We start from the raw sequence: 19,511 nt of genomic DNA on the forward strand, positions 1-19,511 counted from the left end.
ACCATGGGTGGAACAGGCAGACCTCAGCTGGCAGGAAGGAAAGTGATGGCATCCTTAGCGTCCCTGTTGAGTCATCTGCAGCATGCTCAGGAAAGGTCCTAGCTGCCTACCCTTTGGGTAGGCATCAGAGCCTGTGCCAAAAGTGCTCCTAGGAGATGCAGGGACGCAAGGACTCACCTGGCTAAGCCCCAAGGCCTGGAAGCAGCTTCGGGAAAGGGCACCCATCCGGCAGCACCGTGGGTTGTTTACTCGCTGAGCCTGTGCCTGCTGAGTGCTTCCTATATGTGCAGCACCAGGCACTGGGGCTCATCCAGCTCAGCATGATCTCATGGGAATAATAAACCAACATGAAATTGCAGTCTCAAGTTACAGCTGGAATAATTGTTGGAAGCACTTGGGGCTAAGAGGGAGTCTAAGCAAGTGTCTTTTACCCTGAGAACCTGAGGATCCAGCCAGGTGAAGACAGCATGCAACCTGAGGCCCTGAGACAGACAGCTGCTGGGTTCACAGCTGAGATGAGGCAGCCCTGGGTGCACGTGGTAGAGTGGGCTTTGTGGAGTTCCTCCCAGGGGACAGAATGTACTAAAATGAGGCTGGGCCGGGCGCGGTGGCTCAAGCCTGTAATCCCAGCACTTTGGGAGGCCGAGACGGGTGGATCACGAGGTCAGGAGATCAAGACCATCCTGGCTAACACGGTGAAACCCCGTCTCTACTAAAAAATACAAAAAACTAGCCGGGTGTGGTGGCGGGCGCCTGTAGTCCCAGCTACTCGGGAGGCTGAGGCAGGAGAATGGCGTGAACCTGGGAGGCAGAGCTTGCAGTGAGCTGAGATCCGGCCACTGCACTCCAGCCTGGGCGACAGAGCGAGACTCCATCTCAAAAAAAAAAACAAAACAAAAAAACAAAAAACTAGCCGGGCGAGGTGGCGGGCGCCTGTAGTCCCAGCTACTCGGGAGGCTGAGGCAGGAGAATGGCGTAAACCCAGGAGGCGGAGCTTGCAGTGAGCTGAGATCCGGCCACTGCACTCCAGCCTGGGTGACAGAGCAAGACTCCATCTCAAAAAAAAAAAAAAAAAAAAAAAAGAGGCTGGTGCACAGCACTGCCAGGAGCCCTTTGTGGCTTAGAGAAGTAATGAGGGCTGGAGGGTGCCACTGAGAAGGGTCCTGGTTCCTGCCTGGTCCCAGGGGTACCTGCCCTCAGCCAACGGGGAAATCTAGTTGCCTTGAGTTGTTTCCTTTCCTCCCCACGCTGGGAGGCGGAGGCAGGGAGTAGTGGTCTCCTACCACTGCTTTGGCAGTTGGAGAGAGGTTGGACCTTCTCTGTAAGGACTGGGAAATTCCCCTCTAAGTGGCCTGATCCTGGTCATCCAGAGATTGGAGCTTCAATCTGACTTAGGATGTGGTGGAAAAGTTTGAGTCATTCTCTTACATTCCCCTGAGTTACGATACTCCTGGGGCAGGTTGGGGGGTCTTGGCAGAGGCCATCTCCCTGAGCCAGGCTTTGGGTCCAGTGCACCATAGAAGTTTGCTCCCTGGGAGAGTGGACGGGTCCTTTCCTTCCTTGCCAGACTCCATCACCTGGAGAGCAGCCCCTGTTCAGCCTGGGCCAGCGTTGGGCAGGGAGGCCCCAAGCACTACATGAGAGGAGGGGCAGCACCTTAGGAAAGTGAAGGGATGCTGGGTAGTGGCCTCATCCAGATGGGGTGGGCAGTGTCGGATACTCTCACTCTAATGCTTGTCCTTGGTCTCTAGCCCTGGCCTAGTGTGTCCAACCTGGCCAAGGACTTCATTGACCGCCTGCTGACAGTGGACCCTGGAGCCCGTATGACTGCACTGCAGGCCCTGAGGCACCCGTGGGTGGTGAGCATGGCTGCCTCTTCATCCATGAAGAACCTGCACCGCTCCATATCCCAGAACCTCCTCAAACGTGCCTCCTCGCGCTGCCAGAGCACCAAATCTGCCCAGTCCACGCGTTCCAGCCGCTCCACACGCTCCAACAAGTCACGCCGTGTGCGGGAGCGGGAGCTGCGGGAGCTCAACCTGCGCTACCAACAGCAGTACAATGGCTGAGCCGCCTGGCTCTGCATACATGCAGCATGGCCCAGCCTGGCCACACACTGCGGTGCCATCTGTGCCTGATGCCCTCTCTGGAGATAGGCTCATGTAGCCCGCAGTAGGTGAAGAATGTCTGGCTCCGGCCCTTTCTCTGTGCCCTCAGCAGCCCCTGTCCTCACTATGGACCTGGGCCAGGTGTGACAGAGTGGAGGTAGCCCAGGGGGCTGTGACTCCCCCTGAACTGAGAGCCTGGCTTGGCACTGATACCCCTCTTGGTGGGCAGCTGCTCTGGTGGAGCTGGGAAGGGATAGGACCTGGCCTTCACTGTCTCCCTTGCCCTTTGACTCTTCCCAAATCAAAGGGGCCTGCAGTGCTGGGTGAAGTGTCCTGTGGCCTCAGGACCCTTTGGGACAGTTACTTCTGGGACCCCCTTTCCTCCACAGAGCCCCTCTCTCTGGCTCCACACATTCCCATGCATCCTGATCCTTCAGATTGTGCTCCAGTGGGAGACCCTGGTAGGCACAAAGCTTGTGCCTTGACTGAAACCGTAGCCCCTAGCTAGATCCAAACAACCCACCACCTCGTAATCAAGATCTGTCTTCCTGCATGGTGCCCCGAGGGAGCCTTCCTGGTCCCAGGACCTCTGGTGGTAGGGCCATGGCGTGGACTTTCACCCTTCTGGACTCTGTGGCCATGCTGGTCGTCGGCTTGCCCAGGCTTCAACCTCTTCAGACTCTGAGGGGTCTCTGCCCACCAGCCCACTGCCCTTGGTGCCTTCTTTGTAGAGTCTACTGCTACCTCCCTCTCCCCATTGGATGTTCATTCCATTCCCCAGGTGCCTCCTTCCCAACTGGGAGGGGTTAAAGGGAGCCCCACTGCTGCTACCTGGGGGATAGGGCACCTGGGGGCCAAGGCAGAGGGCAGGGGGCCCCTCCCCATTAGGGTCCAGTGTCAGCCTGGGTTCTATCCTTTGGTGCAGCCCATTGCCCTTTCCCTTCAGGGTCTGTCGCTCCCTCCTCTGCAGCTGCACAAAGACGCCATCTGGTGTCTGCATGGGTGTTGGCAACCTGGGAGTGATCACTGCACACCCATCGTGCACACCCGCTCATCGTGCACACCTGTAGTCCTCCACGAAGACATGGGAAGGTAGGAGTTGCCGCCCTGGGGGAGGGTCCCAGGCTGCTCACCTCTCCCCTTCTGCTGAGCTTCTGCGCACCCCTCCCTGGAACTTAGCCGTACTGTGTGACCTGCCTCTGAACCCTGGGTGCCTGGGGCACTGCCTTCTGACACCTGGCCTTGCCCCATCCACCCTGTGCTGCTTCCCTTCACAGCATTAACCTTCCAGTCTGGGTCCCGCTGAGTCGAAAGCTGGAAGGAGCCCCTGTGGGAGGTAGGTGGGGTTGGGTGGCTGCTTTCCCAGAGGCCTGAGGCAGAACCGTCCCCATTTCTGTTGTGGTATCTCCCCCACCACAAACCAGGCTGGAACCCAAGCCCCTCCCTCCACAGCTGCCTTGGGTAGAATGGGGCCAGGGCCCAGCTTTGGCCTTGGGTCAACTGCAGGGCCCCTGGCATTAGGGGAGGGTTTGGCTCCCACTCAGCTTCTGCCAGTTGGCAGCCTGGGCCAGGCCCTCCTCTTCCTGCATGTGCCACCTACAGTGGGAAACAAAACTAAAGAGACCACTCTGTGCCAAGTCAACTGTGCCTTAGACACATCCTCCTGCCATCCTCACTGCCCCCTGGGCAGGAGGCAGTGGAGAACCAAGCCCCATGGCCTCAGGATTTCCTCCCAGTTCCCTAACTGTCTCTGAGGACCTGAAGCTCTGGGGATTATGTTCTCTCTCGCCCAGGGTGGGCCTGGTCCTGAGGGCGGGACAGGGGGTTTGGAGATGTGTGCCTTTGATAGACCCACTTGGGCCTTCATGCCATGGACTGTGGATGGAGAATGTGCAGTTATTTATTATGCGTATTCAGTTTGTAAATGTATCCTCTGTATTCAGTAAACAGGCTGCCTCTCCAGGGAGGGCTGCCATTCATTCCAACAGCTCTGGCTTCTTGCTGTAGGACCAAGGGGTTGCCCTGGAGGAGGGGTGGAGTCCCTGGCCTGGGCATGACTACTCTAGGAAGAGCCACTGCTACTCAAGGAGCCACTCAGCCCCGTCCATGCCAGAAGTCCAAGTAGGGAGTCGAACCCTCAACAGCCTCTGCTTTCTCCTGAGCCAGGAAGACAGACACGAATGCATGATGGGACAGGGCCTGGGTCTTTAATGGGTTGAGCTGGGGAGGGGCCTGTGGTGGGCTCAGTTGTAGGCAATGACCTGGTTGATCCAGGCGCTGAACTTGCTAACTCGAGTATACACGGCAGGTGCGCGCACATTGCAGTTTTTGGTACCCCAGGAGACAATACCAATAAGCACCCACGTGTTTCCCTTCTGGCAGACAAGAGGGCCTCCGGAGTCACCCTGAGAGGGAAGAGGGAGGGAGAAGTGAGTGTGGGGGGTTGGGGAGGTGTGCCACAGGACAGCGCAGAGGACCGGGTGCTGGGCTCACCTGGCATGAGGAAGCACCTGCGCCACCTGCACAGATCATGGAGTCGGTGATATCTGAGCCCCAGTACTGCCGGCACTGATTCACAGTGACCAGGGGCAAAGCCACCTGCTGCAGACGTGCTGGTGTCACATTGCCTGTGGGCCAGGAGGGGTAGTCAGGTGGGGCCCAGAACACTGGTCCCCACCCCAGTCCTCCCACCCTGAGCTTTGGCCTGAGTTCCTACCCACGCCACTGAGGCGACCCCAGCCGGTGGTGACACATGTGAGGCCTTCAGTCAGAGCCTCGTTTGAGGATGCCAGGCAAACTGGCGAGATGCGTGTTGTGTACTGGGCTGGTGAGGCGAGCTTCAGCAGTGTCACATCATTGTTCATGGTGGTAGGGTTCCAGCTAGGGTGTGTAATGGCCTGTGGGGTCAGATACAGTCTATGTTGGGCTGGGGTGGGCCCCGGCACCTGGGGCTGATGGGTGCTGAGCAGGGTAGGCCAGGGCGTGTCCTGAATTCCCCGTTCCCAGCACCCATCCACTTGCACTGCCCACTTTTCCTCTGTGTCTGCAACCCAGGCACTCACCTGAGAGATGGACAGAACCTGCAAGGGCTCAGCGTTCGACGATAGGTCATGCTCGCCCAGGACAACAAAGTGGCGGCCAGGGCTGCAGAGGGGTGGGGTTAGGCAGCTGCAGGGAGGCCAGAGCGAGAGGGGGACAGCCAGGGGAGGAGGCAGGAAGAGGCGAGGGGCGGGGCAGGTGGAGTGCAGGTGCTCACCTGACATTGCAGTGGGCAGCAGTGACCACCCAAGACTGGCTGATGAGAGAACCACCACAAAAGTGGAAGCCGCTGCTGTCCTGGGGTCAGGGCTCAGAGGTCAGAGTGGGGTTGGGCTGCTTAGGCTGCCCCTAGGCATGACGTACCCAGGACCCTGCCCACCCCTCCGGTGGTATACCTGCAGGGACACCTGCCAGGGCCAGGAGCCTGGTACTGCATTCTCCCCGTTGACAATCCTCTGGCTGAAGCTCAGGGCTGGTTTGATGGCAGGAACACCGCAGCCTGGCCATTGGGCTAATGAGGACCTGCTTCCTATGCCTCAGCCCACCTTTCCCCACCTCCTTCTGGGTGCCCGAGGCTGTGCACCCCAGATAGGTCAGTCAAGAGGGTACAACACTACCCCTTTCCCAACAGGGTACATGCAGGCACCTTCGGGCCCCACAGCTATCTTGGTTATCCCCATCCAACCAGTCCCCCAGTGCTTCTGTTCTCTCACATCTTTCTCCAGCCTAGTCCCCGCTGTTCCCCATCTCTACCCCTGGTCTCTCTGCCCGCTCCAGGCCTGAACAGTACATACCCTTCATGCAGCCAGAAGGTTCTTTCTAAAAGTCATGGGCAGCTCTTCCTGTCTCAGCTTCCTAAACACTCCTGGGCTCCAGAGCCTTGCTCAAGCTCTGGTCCTATTCGTGAGACTCCCCCACCCCACCTCTTGCCCCCTCCCAGCCCTGCAGGCCTGGTCCTGCTCCCCTGCCCTGGCATATCCTGTTTCCTTTGCCCACTCTGTCCACCTTTGTCCCTTCCAGCCAGCCTGGCCCCTTCCCTGGGCTAGTGCTGGGAGCTGAGTTGTTCCCAGGTCTAAATCAGGGCTGGTCCTGGCCCACTCACCCCAGGAGGAACCGAGGAGAACCAGGCTTAGGGTCAGGCTGAGCAGCAGCATCGTGGCAGATGTGAGGTTGGGAGCTGGGCCTGGCTTTATGGGTCTTCTCGTCCTTGAGCTAAAGCTCCAGGCCTGAGGCCAGGCCAGCTGTGTAGACTCAGCCCCCTCCCACGCTCCAGTCAAGAGAGGCCCTTTAGGCAAGGTCCCCTGACCCAGGCCTATACTTATCGGACAGAGCCCAGGTGTGAGGCTCTCACCTCTGCCACCTCCCAAAGCCTGGCCTCTAATTGGCTCCCAGAACCACCTCCCATTCCAAATGTTGAGCCCTCGGTACCGAGGGCAGATGGTTAAATTAGGTCTATAGTGACAACCTGGTGGCTGGGATCAGAGGAGTCTCCCAGGGCTATCAAAGGCACCAGGCTCTCAGAGAAGGCCACTCAGCATCCAGGGTGTTCTGACTGGTGGAGGGAATGCTCACTGTGGTCGACTTTGCTGTGAAGGGTCAGGGGCCGTGAGGTTCTGGCAGGTTGGGAGTCCTAACACATCATCTCAGTGGTTCCTCATCCGTTTGGAACAGGAGTCACAGGTCTGCTCAGAGATGGTGACTCTCCCACCAGCACGTGGTTGAGTTGGACACAAACCTGCATTTGTCTGGCACTGAAGCCCCCAGTCTTTTTTTTTTTTTTTTTTTTGAGACAGAGTCTCACTCTTCGCCCAGGCTGGAGTGCAGTGGCTCAATCTTGGCTCACTGCAAGCTCCGCCTCCCGGGTTCACACCATTCTCCTGCCTCAGCCTCCCGTGTAGCTGGGACTACAGGCGCCCGCCACCATGCCCGGCTAATCTTTTGTATTTTTAGTGGAGATGGGATTTCACTGTGTTAGCCAGGATGGTCTGGATCTCCTGACTTTGTGATCCGCCCACCTCGGCCTCCCAGAGTGCTGGGATTACAGGCGTGAGCCACCGAGCTCGGCCAAGAAGCCCCCACTCTTAACAATGAGATGATGCTTGTGAAGTGCCTGGCATTTAGGAGGGCAAAGTGTGAGCTCTTGGTGCCTGGCAGACCCTGAACTGAGGCTGCAGTTGGAGGTGGAGAGTGACAGCCATCAAAACTCTGCCACCCTCTCTAGGCCTGGGGGCTCCCATGGGCAAGCCCCTGGTGTCTGCAGCCCATTTGTTACTGAGATGCAGGCCAAACTTGAAGGGAGAAGACACCCTGTGTGTAGAATTCCAACAGGTGCATTGGCTGGCCTGCTTCCGGGAGTGTGAGGGCTTTAACTGATTCAAGAACAGATCAGGGCTGGGTGTGGTGGCTTACGCCTGTAATGCCAAAACTTTGGGAGGCAGAGGTAGGAGGCTTGATTGCAGGAGTTTGAGACCAGCCTGGGCAACGTGATGAAACCCTGTCTCTACAAAAAAAAAATTTTTTTAATTAAAAAATGATCTGGGCATGGTGGTACACACCTGTAGTCCCAGCAACTGAGAAGGCTGAGGCAGGAGGGATCACTTGAGCCCTTTTCAAGGCTGCAGTGAGCCATGAGTGCACCACTATATTCCAGCCTGGGCGATGGAGCTAGACCCCGTCTCAAAAAAAGAAACCGCATCATTTAAAAAATGAGATGAATTGGCCAGGCGCAGTGGCTCATGCCTGTAACCCCAGCACTTTGGGAGGCCGAGACGGGCGGATCATGAGGTCAGGAGATTGAGACCATCCTGGCTAACACAGTGAAACCCTGTCTTTACTAAAAATACAAAAAATAGCTGGGTGTGGTGGCGGGCGCCTATAGTCCCAGCTACTCAGGAGGCTGAGGCAGGAGAATGGTGTGAACCCGGGAGGCAGAGCTTGCAGTGAGCCGAGATCACGCCACTGTACTCCAGCCTCGGTGACAGAGCAAAACTCTGAATTAATGGATAGAGAGATGGATAGATGATAGAGAGATGGATAGATGATAGAGAGATGGATAGATGATAAAGCAAATATAACAAAATACTATCAGGTTCAATATACAACTCTACTTTTCTGTTACATTTACAAATATTCATAATAGAATGTTGGGGCTCAGGGAGCAGTCAGCGGCCCAGGGATGTCCAGCCTGGCATAGACCCTCCCTGGAGCCTGGGCCGACTCTCCCTGACAGTTCTGAAGCTGCAGTGGTGTTCATCTGTTTGTTTCACTAAGGGCAGGATGCTCTTGCTGGCACCCAGCAGCCAGGCCTGAGACTCAGCAGGGGCCCAGCAAAGGTTTGTTGGAGAAATGTGTCCTCTCTCCCCATGTGAGTCCTGTGAGCCTTCTTAACCCGGAAAACTTGGAGTCACAAGTCCAACATGTGCAGACAGAAGCCAAGCTTCAGGTGAGCAGTGCAGGCATGCCTCGCCATCTGAGGGGTGTTACCGGTAAAGATGTTGTGAGGTTGAGAAGTGCTTGGTGAGAACTTGCCTTGGAGTCAGGGAGTGGCTCCTCTTGTCAGCACTTTAGCCCTCAGTGAGGCCTTACTGAAAGGTATGAGCTTTGTCCTGGGCCACTGAGGAGCCATGGAAAGTCCCTAGGAGGGGTCATGGGGTCTTTTGTGTTTTACAAGTCTCCAGTGGACTAGAGGGCAAGAGCAAGGCAGTGGAGTGATGGGGGAGCCTCCAAGGTGTGGAGTCAGAAGGAAGGTTTGGATGGAGATCAAGCCTGCAATGCTGGCCAGGGCTGGGGTTCTGGAGCTGTAGGTGCCTGAGGTGATGGGTGAAGAGCATCTCTTAGGCCAGAAACTAGAGCTATGGGAAGTAATGGTCCCTGCAGGGACACCTTAGCTACAGAGCCCTGCTGGCTGCCTGCCCACCCTACTCCACTCAAGAATGACACAGCCATCTGTTTAACTGTATTTTCTGGGTTTATTCCCCCTTGTTCCAAGCTCTAAGCCTCAACCTATTTTACTCCACCTCCATAGCCTGCACAGTTTCCTCCACTAGCTCCAGGGTTAGTGGCTTCACGGTTTGGGTCAGGACAGCTGTGGTTCCAGGCACAAAGTGGTAGCGGCCAGACCTGGGAGAGAGGAGGGACGGCCTCTGAACATGGGCCTGTCATGTGGCCCATCCCCTTCTTGCAGCCCTCCATCTCCCCTGCTGCAGCCCCACACATCCCTGTGGTACCCCATCTCCAGCACTCACCTCTTCATGGGCTCTGTGGGTGAGCTCAGTGTCCGCAGCAGCTTGGCGCCAGTCTTCGTGATCACACATGCGTCCACATTGCCCCCGGAGCCCAGGTCACCCAAGATTCCGGCGGTGATGGCTTCCACCAGCAGCCCCTGAGCGGCCTCTAGCTGCGGTGATGAGTGTGTGAGGCCTGACGGGCCCTCTGCTGTTAACTTAGGCTACAGCCTGGGGACTTGCCTGTCCACTCACCCAATCTGGTCTTGCACCCCAAACCCCCACTGTGTTTCTCCCTCTGAGCCTTAGCCACCTCTGAGGCAATATCACCTGCTTCCATCCCACCCCAAACAAAATGTAGGCTCCAGACGTTGATATAAGTGTGACCCTACTGGTCCTTCCCTCCGCCCTCGGCTCCAAAAGATCCTCTGTGAGCTTCGACTTCTCCCAACCGTCCAGGCTTTGGTATTGGACGGTGTTGTGCCAGGACCGCACTTCTCTGCCCTTAATCCACTCACCCTTCAGTGGTCACCACCTCCAAGCCTTCCCCCACCTCCACACCGGGCTAGGGTCCTGTGCTCCCCCAGCTCCCGGGTGCACATCCCACCAGCGACCACATAGTCGGGGACAGAGGCCGCTCACCGTCATGTTCGGCTGGAACCGGTCTTCTAGTACCGCCAGGGCCTCGCCCTGGCCAGAGCCTGAAGGCAGGAGAACCATCTGAAGTCAACCGCTGCCACCCAGTTTGGAGTACAACCGTGAGGCCAAGGTCACAGGGGCAGGGTTCGAGGAGAAGGGACAGAAGTGCTCACCCAGGGCTGTGAAGGGCAGACGGCTGTAGGAGCCATGGGGATGCACGCTGTAGAGCTGCGGTCCAGTCAGGTCTACGCCGCCCACGATCAGCGATGCACCCACGTGGCCCCGGTACCTGCTCGAGGATGGGCGGGGTCGGTCACAAGCAGGGGCCTAGGCCCCGCCCCTCTGCCTCCGCCCTTAGGTACTATCCCCGCCCCTTCCTGTGATGTGGCGCCCGATGACTGACATAGCCTTTTCTGATAGCCCAGCTTCTCTTGGGCTGGCCTCTTCCGGTCACCTGGCCCGTCGCGGCCCCGCCCCCCTTTCTGTCCCGCCTTCCATCGGCCCCGTGCCGGCAACGACCCCTCCGGGGATCCTGTTAGCCCCGCCCCCGCACCGGAAGAGCGTCTGGCACAGGACGCGAGTGACCGTGGCCACGCGGGGCTCTCGGCCCGTGGATAGCGCGTGTAGCTCCATCTTGGACGCCACCATCCTTGTGGTCATCTCGGCGTCAGCGGCTACTCCAGCCCCACAGCAGCTGAGGGAAAAGGGAGGATCGGTGTGGGCAGGGCTGGCACGTGCCGGGACCGGAGTGGGAACGAGGGGGCCGTTCTCTTTTGCGTGAGGGAACTGGGCTGGTGAGTCTCACTAGATTTTGGGGGCGATGAAGTGGATCTTCTCACAGCTCTTGTCCGCCACGACCGAATCGTTAGTGGCTCGCGTGTCGGCGCCCAGAATGACTCCGTCCTGAGGAGAGGGAGGGACCGCAGCCTCAGTGCCTGCTCGATACTCCCGGCTCCCCTCCAGCTCCCCTGTCCTTCCCCGCTGCTCACTTGGAACACAAGGCCCGCGATGGTTGTCCCTGTCTTGCGTGCATGAGGGACCTTGAGCCCCGGGAGGACGCGTTCCAAGGATGCATTTCTGGAAACGGAGGAGAGCGCCCAGGTTTCGGCTCTGCTTCCAGTACCCCTGTTGCTTCCCCTAACCTGGTCCCCGTCTCCCTCATCTTCCGGGGTAAGCCTGGAACCCAAGTCGCCCAACACACCCTCTCCCACCCCCAGCCAGGAAAAAAGGCCACGACCAAGCAGAGGTGACTCAGGAGTGATCGTCCCCTCCCCATCCCCCGCTTCACCTTTGGCAGTTCTCGAAGGAGAAGCCCCCTCGGGGCTCCAAGGCTGGCTTCAGCATCTTGGGGCAGGCAGAGCGGATTAGGGGTCGCAGGTGGATGAGTCGGTCAGACAAGTGGGGCCAGTGAGGAACTAAAAAGTCTTCTGCTAGGCTCGACGTCTGTCCTTCCTGCTTTCGCTTTCGCCTTTACCCTTCAAAGGCCCGTGGCGGTTTTCTGCATCTTGTCTTTCACTTTCGGCTTCACTTGTGGCTCTGAGCATTTGGAGAACTGGGCGATGTCCCTTGCTGTGCCCTCTGTGCTGCTCACAGGGTCCTCTGTTGGATAGAGATTCAAATCTCTTCCCTTCTGGACATTGTTCAGGTCCTCCTCCCCCTCCATCTGAGCCCCCTGCTCTTACCCTAGCCTCAACTCTGACCTCCAGTCCCAGCATAATAAAGCTCTCAGAGCCTTGGCCAAGTCTGCATTGTTGCTGGCCACCCAGTAGCATCAGGCATGGCTGACTTTTGTTCCTTGTCACCTTTCTTCCAACTCTTGCCTCTTGTGTTGCCTTCACTCCTCTGTGAAACCTCAAACACAGGCTCAGTCCTCAGCCACAGGGACCCTGGTCTTTCCATCTTCCATCTCAGGTGACATCTTCCCCCTCTCAAGAGGGGCACCATGGGTGCTGGGTTCCACTCACGGCCAAGCCTTGTTTTCACCTCCCCAGTGACCTCTTATCTGCACACATCTTTCTCCTAGCACTTCTCGTCTCAGCTAGCAACCTCTCCCACCTGGACATTGCACTGGCCTCCCTGATTACCTTGCGATTCTTGCCCCCTACCTCAGGCTACACCTTACCCTGCAGAGAGCGGGTCTTTCTGAATTGGAAATCTGGTCACACTCTTTCTCTGGTTTAAACCCTTCAGCAATCTGGGCCTGGTGGCTCACACCTGTAATCCCAGCACTTTGGAAGCCCAGGAGTTCGAGGCTGCAGTGAGTACGGATCATGCCATTGCACTCCAGCCTGGGCAACAGACCCCATCTCAAAAGGGGAAAAAAAAAGACTTAGGTTTGAGCCTAAGAGCAGCACGCAGCTGCCAAAGGGTTTACTTTTTTTTTTTTTTTTTTTGAGACGGGGTCTTACTCTGTTGCCCAGGCTGGAGTACAGTGGTGCGATCTCATTTCACTGGAACCTCTGCCTCCCAGGCACAAGCACTCTTCCACCTCAGCCTCCTGAATAGCTGGGATCACAGGCACATACCACCATGCCTGGCTAATTTTTTGTTTTTGTTTTTTTTTGGTGGAGATGGGGTTTCACCATGTTGCCCAGGCTGGTCTTGAACTCCTGAGCTCAGGTGATCCACCCTCCTCAGCCTCCCAAAGTGCTTGGCTTACAACCATGAACCACCATGGTTGGTTGTGCCTGGCCTATTTTACTTTTTTTTTTTTTTTTTTTTGAGACAGAGTCTTGCTCTGTCGCCCAGGCTGGAGTGCAGTGCCGCGATCTCAGCTCATTGCAAGCTCCGCCTCCTGGGTTCACGCCATTCTCCTGCCTCAGCCTCCCGAGTAGCTGGGACTACAGGTGCCCGCCACCACGCCCGGCTAATTTTTTATATGTTTAGGAGAGACGGGGTTTCAGTGTGTTAGCCAGGATGGTCTCGATCTCCTGACCTCATGATCCGCCCGTCTCGGCCTCCCAAAGTGCTGGGATTACAGGCGTGAGCCACCGCGCCTAGCCCACTACTTTTTTTTTTTTTTGACACAAGGTCTTGCTGTTGCGCAGGCTGGAGTGCCATGGCACCATCTTGGCTCACTGCAACCTCAGCCTCCCTAGAAGATTTGACTACAGGTGTGGCCACACCTGACTAATTTAAAATTTTTTTTTTTTTTTTGAGATGGAGTTTTGCTCTTGTTGCCCAGGCTGGAGTGCAATAGCGTGATCTCGGCTCACCGCAACATCCACCTCTCAGGTTCAAACGATTCTCCTGCCTCAGCCTCCTGAGTAGCTGGGATTACAGGCATGCGCCACCATGCCTGGCTAATTTTGTATTTTTAGTACAGACGGGGTTTCTCCATGTTGGTCAGGCTGGTCTCAAACTTCCAATCTCAAGTGATCCGCCCGCCTTGGCCTCCCAAAGTGCTGGGATTACAGGCATGAGCCACCACGCCCGGCCTAATTTTTTAAATTTTTGTAGAGATGAGGTCTCACTATATTGCCCAGGCTGGTCTCGAACTCCTGGGCTCAATCAAGTCAAACCCAAGTCTTTACAGTGGTCCATTACTCTTCTTGTCCCTCTGACTTCAGTATAGGCACTGCCTCCTCTGGGAGGCCTTTGCTGACCCAAAAGACTCAGCCTCTTGTGCTCCCTAAGCTTTCCTCAGAGCATTTAGCTTCATTAGTAATTAAACTTTCATTAGTGAAATGATCTGATTAATGGTTGTCATTCCCAGATTCAAATTCTAAATTTTTTTTTTTTTTTTGAGACCCAGTCTTTTTTTTTTTGAGAGTCTCACTCTGTCGCCCAGTCTGGAGTGCAGTGACATGATCTCAGCTCACAGTGACCTCCACCTCCCAGGTTCAAATGATTCTTGTGCCTCAGCTTCCAGAGTAGCTGGGACGACAGGCGTGCGCCACCACACCTGGCAAATGTTTTGTATTTTAGTAGCGATGGGGTTTCTACCATGTTGGCCAGGCTGGTCTCAAACTCCTGAGATCAGGTGATCCGCCTGCCTCGGTCTCTCAAAGTGCTGAGATTACCGGCGTGAGCCACTGTGCCTGGCTTCTAAACTCTTGTGGCCCTGTCATTCACCCAGCACTCAAAAGGCTGTCCCACTTGCCCTTTTGGGAGCTGGGAGGGACAGCTCAAATCATCCCCTCCCTGTACTCCTCTGACAGGGTTGGTGGATGCAGCCAGCTCCAGTCCCCACGCCCAGCACTGAGGCAGGCCTGGTGCACGCTGCCTCAACAGCTCAACCAGGAGAGTGGACAGCTGCACATCTAGGGTGCCCACCTCAGTCCCAGGCCTCAGCAGAGCCCATCTTGCCCCACTCTGCACAGCACTGAGCCTGTGGCTGGTGATGAGTGAAACCTGGTGTGGGACTCTAGTGCCTCCCTTCAACCTGCAATATACACATCAGGGCTTACGGCAGCAAAGGAAGGTCTTTATTCAGGAGGCGGGGGCTCTGGGCTGGCAGTCAGGGGTGCAGGGGGACCCTGGCGGTAGGCACCCAGCAGGATAGCATTGATGTGCTCCAGGGTCTGGTTGCTGAAGACCATGTTGAGATGCTGTATCCCACGCAGGGGCAGCAGGTGCACGGGCTGCGGCTGGCGGCCCTGCCAGAGGCCACAGAGCTCAGTGCTGCGCGTGGCCACTGTGTCGTCACCGTCCTCATAGAGCACATCCACAGGGTCCGTGTAGGGGAAGCCGTGGTCGTAGATGTAGGTGCGGGGTGTGGGCAGGCCCACGCCATAAAGACAGTATACTTCCACGCCAGGCGCTGGGAGGCCTGCCAGGAGGTCACGTGACTGCAGCCACATGTACCAGCCTTCCTCAAAGTGCAGGTCTGCAAAGAAGCGCTGGAAGTCACGGCCTGTGTAGTTGAAGCTGGGGGTGGAAATGAACACGTGGTCCTCAGGCCAAGCCATGCGAGAGGGAAACATCCAGGGGGAGGTGGTCGTTATGCGCTGCTCCTCTTTCAGCTTGATGCTGGACATGATGGGGATGCCCTGGTTGTCACCTGTGGATAGGGAGCAAGGTGGGACAGGGAGCCAGGCCTGGCTACCCCTGGCCCACAACCTGCTGAGTGTAGGCTCAGCCAGATGCTCACTCTTGCCCCTGCCCAATCTAGACATAGACTCTAAGCCACAGGCTTGAGAAGGCCTGATATTCAATGATGCTCAGTGTCGGCTTACTCAGTGAGAAGCTGTTGGGCAGAGCTGTAGGGCTTCAAAAGAAGGGCAGGGGCAGGCACCATGGCTCACTCCTGTAATCCCAACACTTTGGGAGGCTGAGGCAGGAGGATCACTTGAGGCCAGGAGTCCAAGACCAGCCTAGGCAATGCAGTGAGACCCTGTCTCTACAAAAAAAAAAAAAAAAAAAAATCAGCTGGGCATACTGGATTGCACCTTTAGTCCTTAGCTACTCAAAAGGCAAAGGCAGGAAGATTGCTTGACCCTAGGAATTTAAGGTTATAGTAACTATGATCATGCCACTGCACTGTAGCCTGGGTGACAGGACGAGATCCCAGCCTAAAAATAAATAGGGGCCGGGCGCGGTGGCTCAAGCCTGTAATCCCAGCACTTTGGGAGGCTGAGACGGGCGGATCACGAGGTCAGGAGTTCGAGACCATCCTGGCTAACACGGTGAAACCCCCGTCTCTACTAAAAAATACAAAAACTAGCCGGGCGAGGTGGCGGGCGCCTGTAGTCCCGGCTACTCGGGAGGCTGAGGCAGGAGAATGGCGTAAAAACCCGGGAGGCAGAGCTTGCAGTGAGCTGAGATCCGGCCACTGCACTCCAGCCTGGGCGACACAGCGAGACTCCGTCTCAAAATAAATAAATAAATAAAAATAAATAAATAAATAAATAAATAAATAGGGCTGGTTATGTTGGCTCACGCCTGTAATCCCAGCACTTTGGGAGGCCGAGGCAGGCAGTTGACTTGAGGTCAGGAGTTCAAGACCAGCCTGGCCAACATGGGGAAGCCCCGTCTCTACTAAAAATACAAAAATTAGCCAGGCATGGTGGCACATGCCTGTGATCCTAGCTACTAGGGAGGCTGAGGCAAGAGAATCACTTGAACCTGGGAGGCGGAGGTTGCAGTGAGCGGAGATTGCACTACTGCATTCCAGCCTGGGAAACAGAGTGAGACTCCATCTCAAAATAAATAAACAAGTATTTTGTAAAAGGCCCAGCACAGTGGCTCACGCCTGTAATCCCAGCACTTTGGGAGGCTGAGGCAGGAAATCACTTAAACTCAGGAGTTTGAGACCAGCCTGGGCAACATAGCAAGACTTTGTTTCTACTAAAAAATAAAAATAAATTAGGTGTGGTGGTGCGTGCCTATCGTCTCAGCTACCTAGGAGGCTGAGGCAGGAGGGTTGCTTGGGCCAGGGAGATTGAGGCTGCGGCTATGATCGTGCCACTGCACTCCAGCCTGGGCAACAGAGTGAGACCCTGTCTCAAAAAAAAAAAAAAAAAAAAATGTAGGCGGGGCTTCCTGAAGACGGGGTGTGTGGGGATGGTGGGTGAGGCCCGGGATGTGTGGGGATGGTCAGGGCGGTGCTGGCTGTCTTCCCTTGGGCATGTGTCTCTCTGCTCCTTGTGTGGCTTGTGCTGCATTGGGGGCCACAGACTTGTGCTCCAGAAAGGGAGAAACAAGATGGTGTCTGTTTGGCATTTATTGGTGGTGTCTGATGAGTGTTTCTCTGTCCAGACTGTGTTTCTCTCTCCAGACCAGCTCCCACGGTACAGGGGGTGGGGAGTAGGTGGTAGCTGTGTCAGTGCTGGGCCCTGGTGCCACTCCCTAGGGAAGGGCAGGCGGGGCTCCGGGGGGTCTGGCCCTAGCTCTGGCAGACCCATCCTCAGTAAAGCACATCCCTCGGCAAAGGCGCTCCTGCGAGCAAGCGGAAGGCAGGCAAGGGTTGGGTAGGCAGGCTCTGGGGCTACAAGGAACAAACCTGGGGGCAGATAGCTGGGGTTCACTTTCTGTTTTCACCGCCCTTTTGTCATCACTGACACAGACTCTGGAAGGAGCCACCCTAATTGCTCAGGCCAGGGTCACTGCTCTGGAGGCCAGTGACAGCGAGCATGCCTGCCCAGGGGTGGTAGATGGCACCCCCAGAGGCCACCGTGAGCAGGAGCCGCAGTGAAGGCAGGCCCAGGATCAGCTTCGTCTCACCCATCGCTGGGCCTAAGTGGTCGAGGCCTTCTCACCTGAGGCCAAGACCAGCATGGGCTTGATGGAGCCGCCCCAGGGAGCCCCAAGAGAGATGAAGCCATCGATGAAGCGGTCCTTCCAGGCCTGGGGCTGGCGCAGCAGGAAATAGAGCAAGTGTAGACAGCCAAGGCTGTGGCCAATGAGGAAGACAGGCTTCCCATAGGCAGCGTGCATCTCCTCCACCAGCCCTGCGAGCTTGTGGTAGTACTCCTCCTGCTGGCCTGCAGTGGGTGGGAGGGGTCAGGGCAGTTGGGGTCCGGGGCACCTGCCCCACCCCAAGCTGGTCATCCGTAGAGACACTCACCGGGCTCCAGCCGCCAGTCATAGGGGGCGGCGCGCACAGTCTCGTCCCGCACGTAGCCATTGTTGACCAGGTTCTGCACCAGTGTGTGCAGGTACCCTGTGGGGGGAGCAGCAGCACCGGGGTCTGGGCCATGCCTGCTGCGGGCCAGCACCGCAGCCTGGAGCCCCAGCCCTGCCCTCTGACACAAACCTGCCAGCTTGCTGCTGTCCAGGTACTCCACAGAGTAGGTCTTGCCAAAGCCGGGGACGCGGATCTGGACACCGGGGGCGTTGGACACAAGCCCAGAGCTCCGGTTGTAGACAACCCTGCAGGGCGGGGGTGCCACTCAGCAGCCAATAGCCAAGGGGCAGTGTGTCGGGGCTGGGGCGGAGCACATGGCTGTACCTGGTGTTATCGATCCAGCAGTCTACCCCGAGGGGTAGGAACATGTTGAGATCCAGCCAGATGGTGAAGAAGTCCTCTGTCTTGCGGTAGCACATCCAGTTCACCACATCTGGCTTGTCCAGCTTGGCTTCTAGCTGATTCCCCAGGCAGCCGGGCACTGTGAGTAGCGGCCCTCACTCTGGACTCTGGATTCCCCCGGTGACCCTTACCCCAGTCACCCCAGATGCTGCAGTGACTAGACCCACCCCCAACCTCCCACACCCTCAACCCTAGGTACAAAGCACACTTACCCTCCCCTGCTCACACCCCCTCTCCCCGCTGTCCCCCCAGTAGCCAAAGCCCAGGCCTCCCTGAGGAAGGGAAGGTGCTGAGGTGCTGAGGCCAAGGCCGCTGACCCCTGCCTCTGCAGAGCAAACACCCAGCCTGGCGCTCCTTTATTTCCAAAGTCCAGGGTGGGAACAGATAGGTCTAGGGGCAGGGGGGCTGGGCTTAATAGGGGCCGGGCATGGATGGGCCTCTCCTGCTCACCGGTCCTGGGCTGGGCATCTTGTCCTTGGTGGGTGGGGGCCAAGGAAGGAGTGGTGGGGTTTGGCCCAGAGTCTGGTGTGGCTGTGGCTGACCACAGCTTGTGATGCCCCAGCCAAGACCTCAGGCACATCCTGTCCCCCACTCCGCCCCCCTGGGGTAGGCAACTGAGAGACACGTAGTTGGGCGTCCGGGAGAAGGGAGGTCATTCCTCCATGGGACAAGCTTTTGGCCCCTCCCCACACCAAGGCAGGTACTTACACCGGGGCATATGCAGGGCAGAAGGGTTTTGGCCGGGTCAGCTGCCAGGGGCTGGGGCCCAGGCTCCCCAGGGTCTGGCGTTTTGCATCAGGGGCCTGGTGGGGGCTTACCGAGGATGACGGGCCGTGTGTGGTTACTGAGCTCAGCCTTGGGCGTGGTGTGCGGGGGGAAGAGCACATTGAGGAGCCAGAAGGGGGCGGCAGGAGGGAGCAGCAGCCCCAGCAGCAGCGGCACCCACTGCCATGGGGAGCCGGGCGGCCCCATTCCAGCCCTGGTGCCTACTGCCAGAGGAAGCGGCACTGGGCTGGCCTTATCTGGTGTGGGAGTGGGAGGGGCCCTAGGGCCAGTGGGAGGGACGGCCTGGCCAGTGGGGGTTGTGGCCAGAGATTGCCGGAAAGGGGCACAGCCTTAGGGAGCCGGCTCTGGGCCTGGGTTCAGTTCCGCCTTCTTCTCTTGGCGCCAGGGGAAACAGAGCCGGGGCAGCAGGAGGCCCAGAAGTACACAATGTTTTATTGAAAAAGTCAGGCCTCAGCTCGGCTGTCTCCATTCGGCTCAGCTTGGTGGGGGGCCCTGCCCATAGTTGACTGAGCCAGATCTTCCTGCAGGCAGCTGGGCTGGACTCCCTCCCTGGCTACCCTTCCCTTCGTCTCTGATGGTGAGATCCAAATAATAAATATGCAATAAATAGCGCTCCTGGACTGGGCTGCGCCAGCTGCCTTCAAACCCCACTCGGCCCCAACCAGTCTTCTCTCGCCAGGACAGGCCTACTGGGGTGCTAGACAGTAAAGTCCCCAAACCTCCCACAGTCCCACAAGACCTGGGATC

The 19,511-nt window shown here is 57.3% G+C and overlaps 4 protein-coding genes across 6 annotated transcripts in view; 1 reads left to right on the forward strand and 3 right to left on the reverse strand.

The window, feature by feature from the left end:
* The window catches only part of LOC105491399 (protein serine kinase H1), a 38,402-nt gene extending 34,309 nt beyond the window's left edge, over nt 1-4,093 (forward strand). The window contains exons 3-4 of one of the 2 annotated variants that reach the window (XR_011616539.1): nt 1,752-3,200; nt 3,386-4,093. Coding sequence is in view for 1 of the 2 variants with exons in the window: in XM_011757773.2 (XP_011756075.1) it covers nt 1,752-2,069 (318 nt within the window). In the remaining variant the exon portion in view is untranslated. Of the gene's footprint in view, nt 1-1,751 lie in introns of both variants that reach the window. The other variant, XM_011757773.2, reaches the window with a different exon arrangement.
* A 91-nt stretch (nt 4,094-4,184) lies between these two features.
* LOC105491400 (chymotrypsin like) lies at nt 4,185-6,419 on the reverse strand. Its single transcript, XM_011757774.3, has 7 exons — nt 6,250-6,419; nt 5,543-5,646; nt 5,365-5,444; nt 5,171-5,252; nt 4,825-5,005; nt 4,602-4,735; nt 4,185-4,513 (listed from the first exon to the last, which is right to left on the reverse strand). The coding sequence occupies exons 1-7, from the start codon at nt 6,299-6,301 to the stop codon at nt 4,352-4,354; spliced, it is 795 nt and encodes a 264-aa protein (XP_011756076.1). The 5' UTR covers nt 6,302-6,419; the 3' UTR covers nt 4,185-4,351.
* Nucleotides 6,420-8,231: 1,812 nt separating this feature from the next.
* On the reverse strand, nt 8,232-12,231 carry LOC105491397 (proteasome 20S subunit beta 10). Its single transcript, XM_011757772.3, has 8 exons — nt 11,298-12,231; nt 10,999-11,086; nt 10,815-10,912; nt 10,563-10,703; nt 10,183-10,298; nt 10,013-10,071; nt 9,392-9,543; nt 8,232-9,266 (listed from the first exon to the last, which is right to left on the reverse strand). Exons 1-8 carry the CDS (start codon nt 11,351-11,353, stop codon nt 9,155-9,157), a joined length of 822 nt encoding a protein of 273 aa, XP_011756074.2. The 5' UTR covers nt 11,354-12,231; the 3' UTR covers nt 8,232-9,154.
* A 2,183-nt stretch (nt 12,232-14,414) lies between these two features.
* On the reverse strand, nt 14,415-19,511 carry LOC105491393 (lecithin-cholesterol acyltransferase). 2 transcript variants are annotated; one of them, XM_011757768.2, is made up of 6 exons: nt 18,797-19,511; nt 17,901-18,057; nt 17,706-17,821; nt 17,517-17,612; nt 17,209-17,433; nt 14,415-15,011 (listed from the first exon to the last, which is right to left on the reverse strand). In XM_011757768.2, exons 1-6 carry the CDS (start codon nt 18,948-18,950, stop codon nt 14,437-14,439), a joined length of 1,323 nt encoding a protein of 440 aa, XP_011756070.1. In that variant the 5' UTR covers nt 18,951-19,511; the 3' UTR covers nt 14,415-14,436. The 2 variants fall into 2 exon arrangements, with proteins under 2 accessions (XP_011756070.1, XP_011756071.1); XM_011757769.3 differs by having other exon boundaries at nt 17,901-18,104; nt 18,797-18,875.

This window comes from Macaca nemestrina, chromosome 18 (assembly GCF_043159975.1).
Source record: "Macaca nemestrina isolate mMacNem1 chromosome 18, mMacNem.hap1, whole genome shotgun sequence".
NCBI classification, from domain to species: domain Eukaryota; kingdom Metazoa; phylum Chordata; class Mammalia; order Primates; family Cercopithecidae; genus Macaca; species Macaca nemestrina.

Coding starts and splice junctions, on each gene's coding strand:
- LOC105491397 (XM_011757772.3), bottom strand. CDS start 11,353: ATGCTGAAGCCAGCCTTGGAGCCCCGAGGGGGCTTCTCCTTCGAGAAC. Junction 10,299..10,562: donor CTGTGCCAGACGCTCTTCCG/GTGCGGGGGCGG, acceptor ATCCTCGAGCAG/GTACCGGGGCCACGTGGGTG. Junction 9,544..10,012: donor GGTTCCAGCCGAACATGACG/GTGAGCGGCCTC, acceptor TCATCACCGCAG/CTAGAGGCCGCTCAGGGGCT.
- LOC105491393 (XM_011757768.2), bottom strand. CDS start 18,950: ATGGGGCCGCCCGGCTCCCCATGGCAGTGGGTGCCGCTGCTGCTGGGG. Junction 17,822..17,900: donor TGCTGGATCGATAACACCAG/GTACAGCCATGT, acceptor CCCGCCCTGCAG/GGTTGTCTACAACCGGAGCT. Junction 17,434..17,516: donor TGACTGGCGGCTGGAGCCCG/GTGAGTGTCTCT, acceptor CACCCACTGCAG/GCCAGCAGGAGGAGTACTAC.
- LOC105491400 (XM_011757774.3), bottom strand. CDS start 6,301: ATGCTGCTGCTCAGCCTGACCCTAAGCCTGGTTCTCCTCGGTTCCTCC. Junction 5,253..5,364: donor GCTGCCCACTGCAATGTCAG/GTGAGCACCTGC, acceptor ACCCCTCTGCAG/CCCTGGCCGCCACTTTGTTG. Junction 4,514..4,601: donor CAGGTGCTTCCTCATGCCAG/GTGAGCCCAGCA, acceptor CTTCCCTCTCAG/GGTGACTCCGGAGGCCCTCT.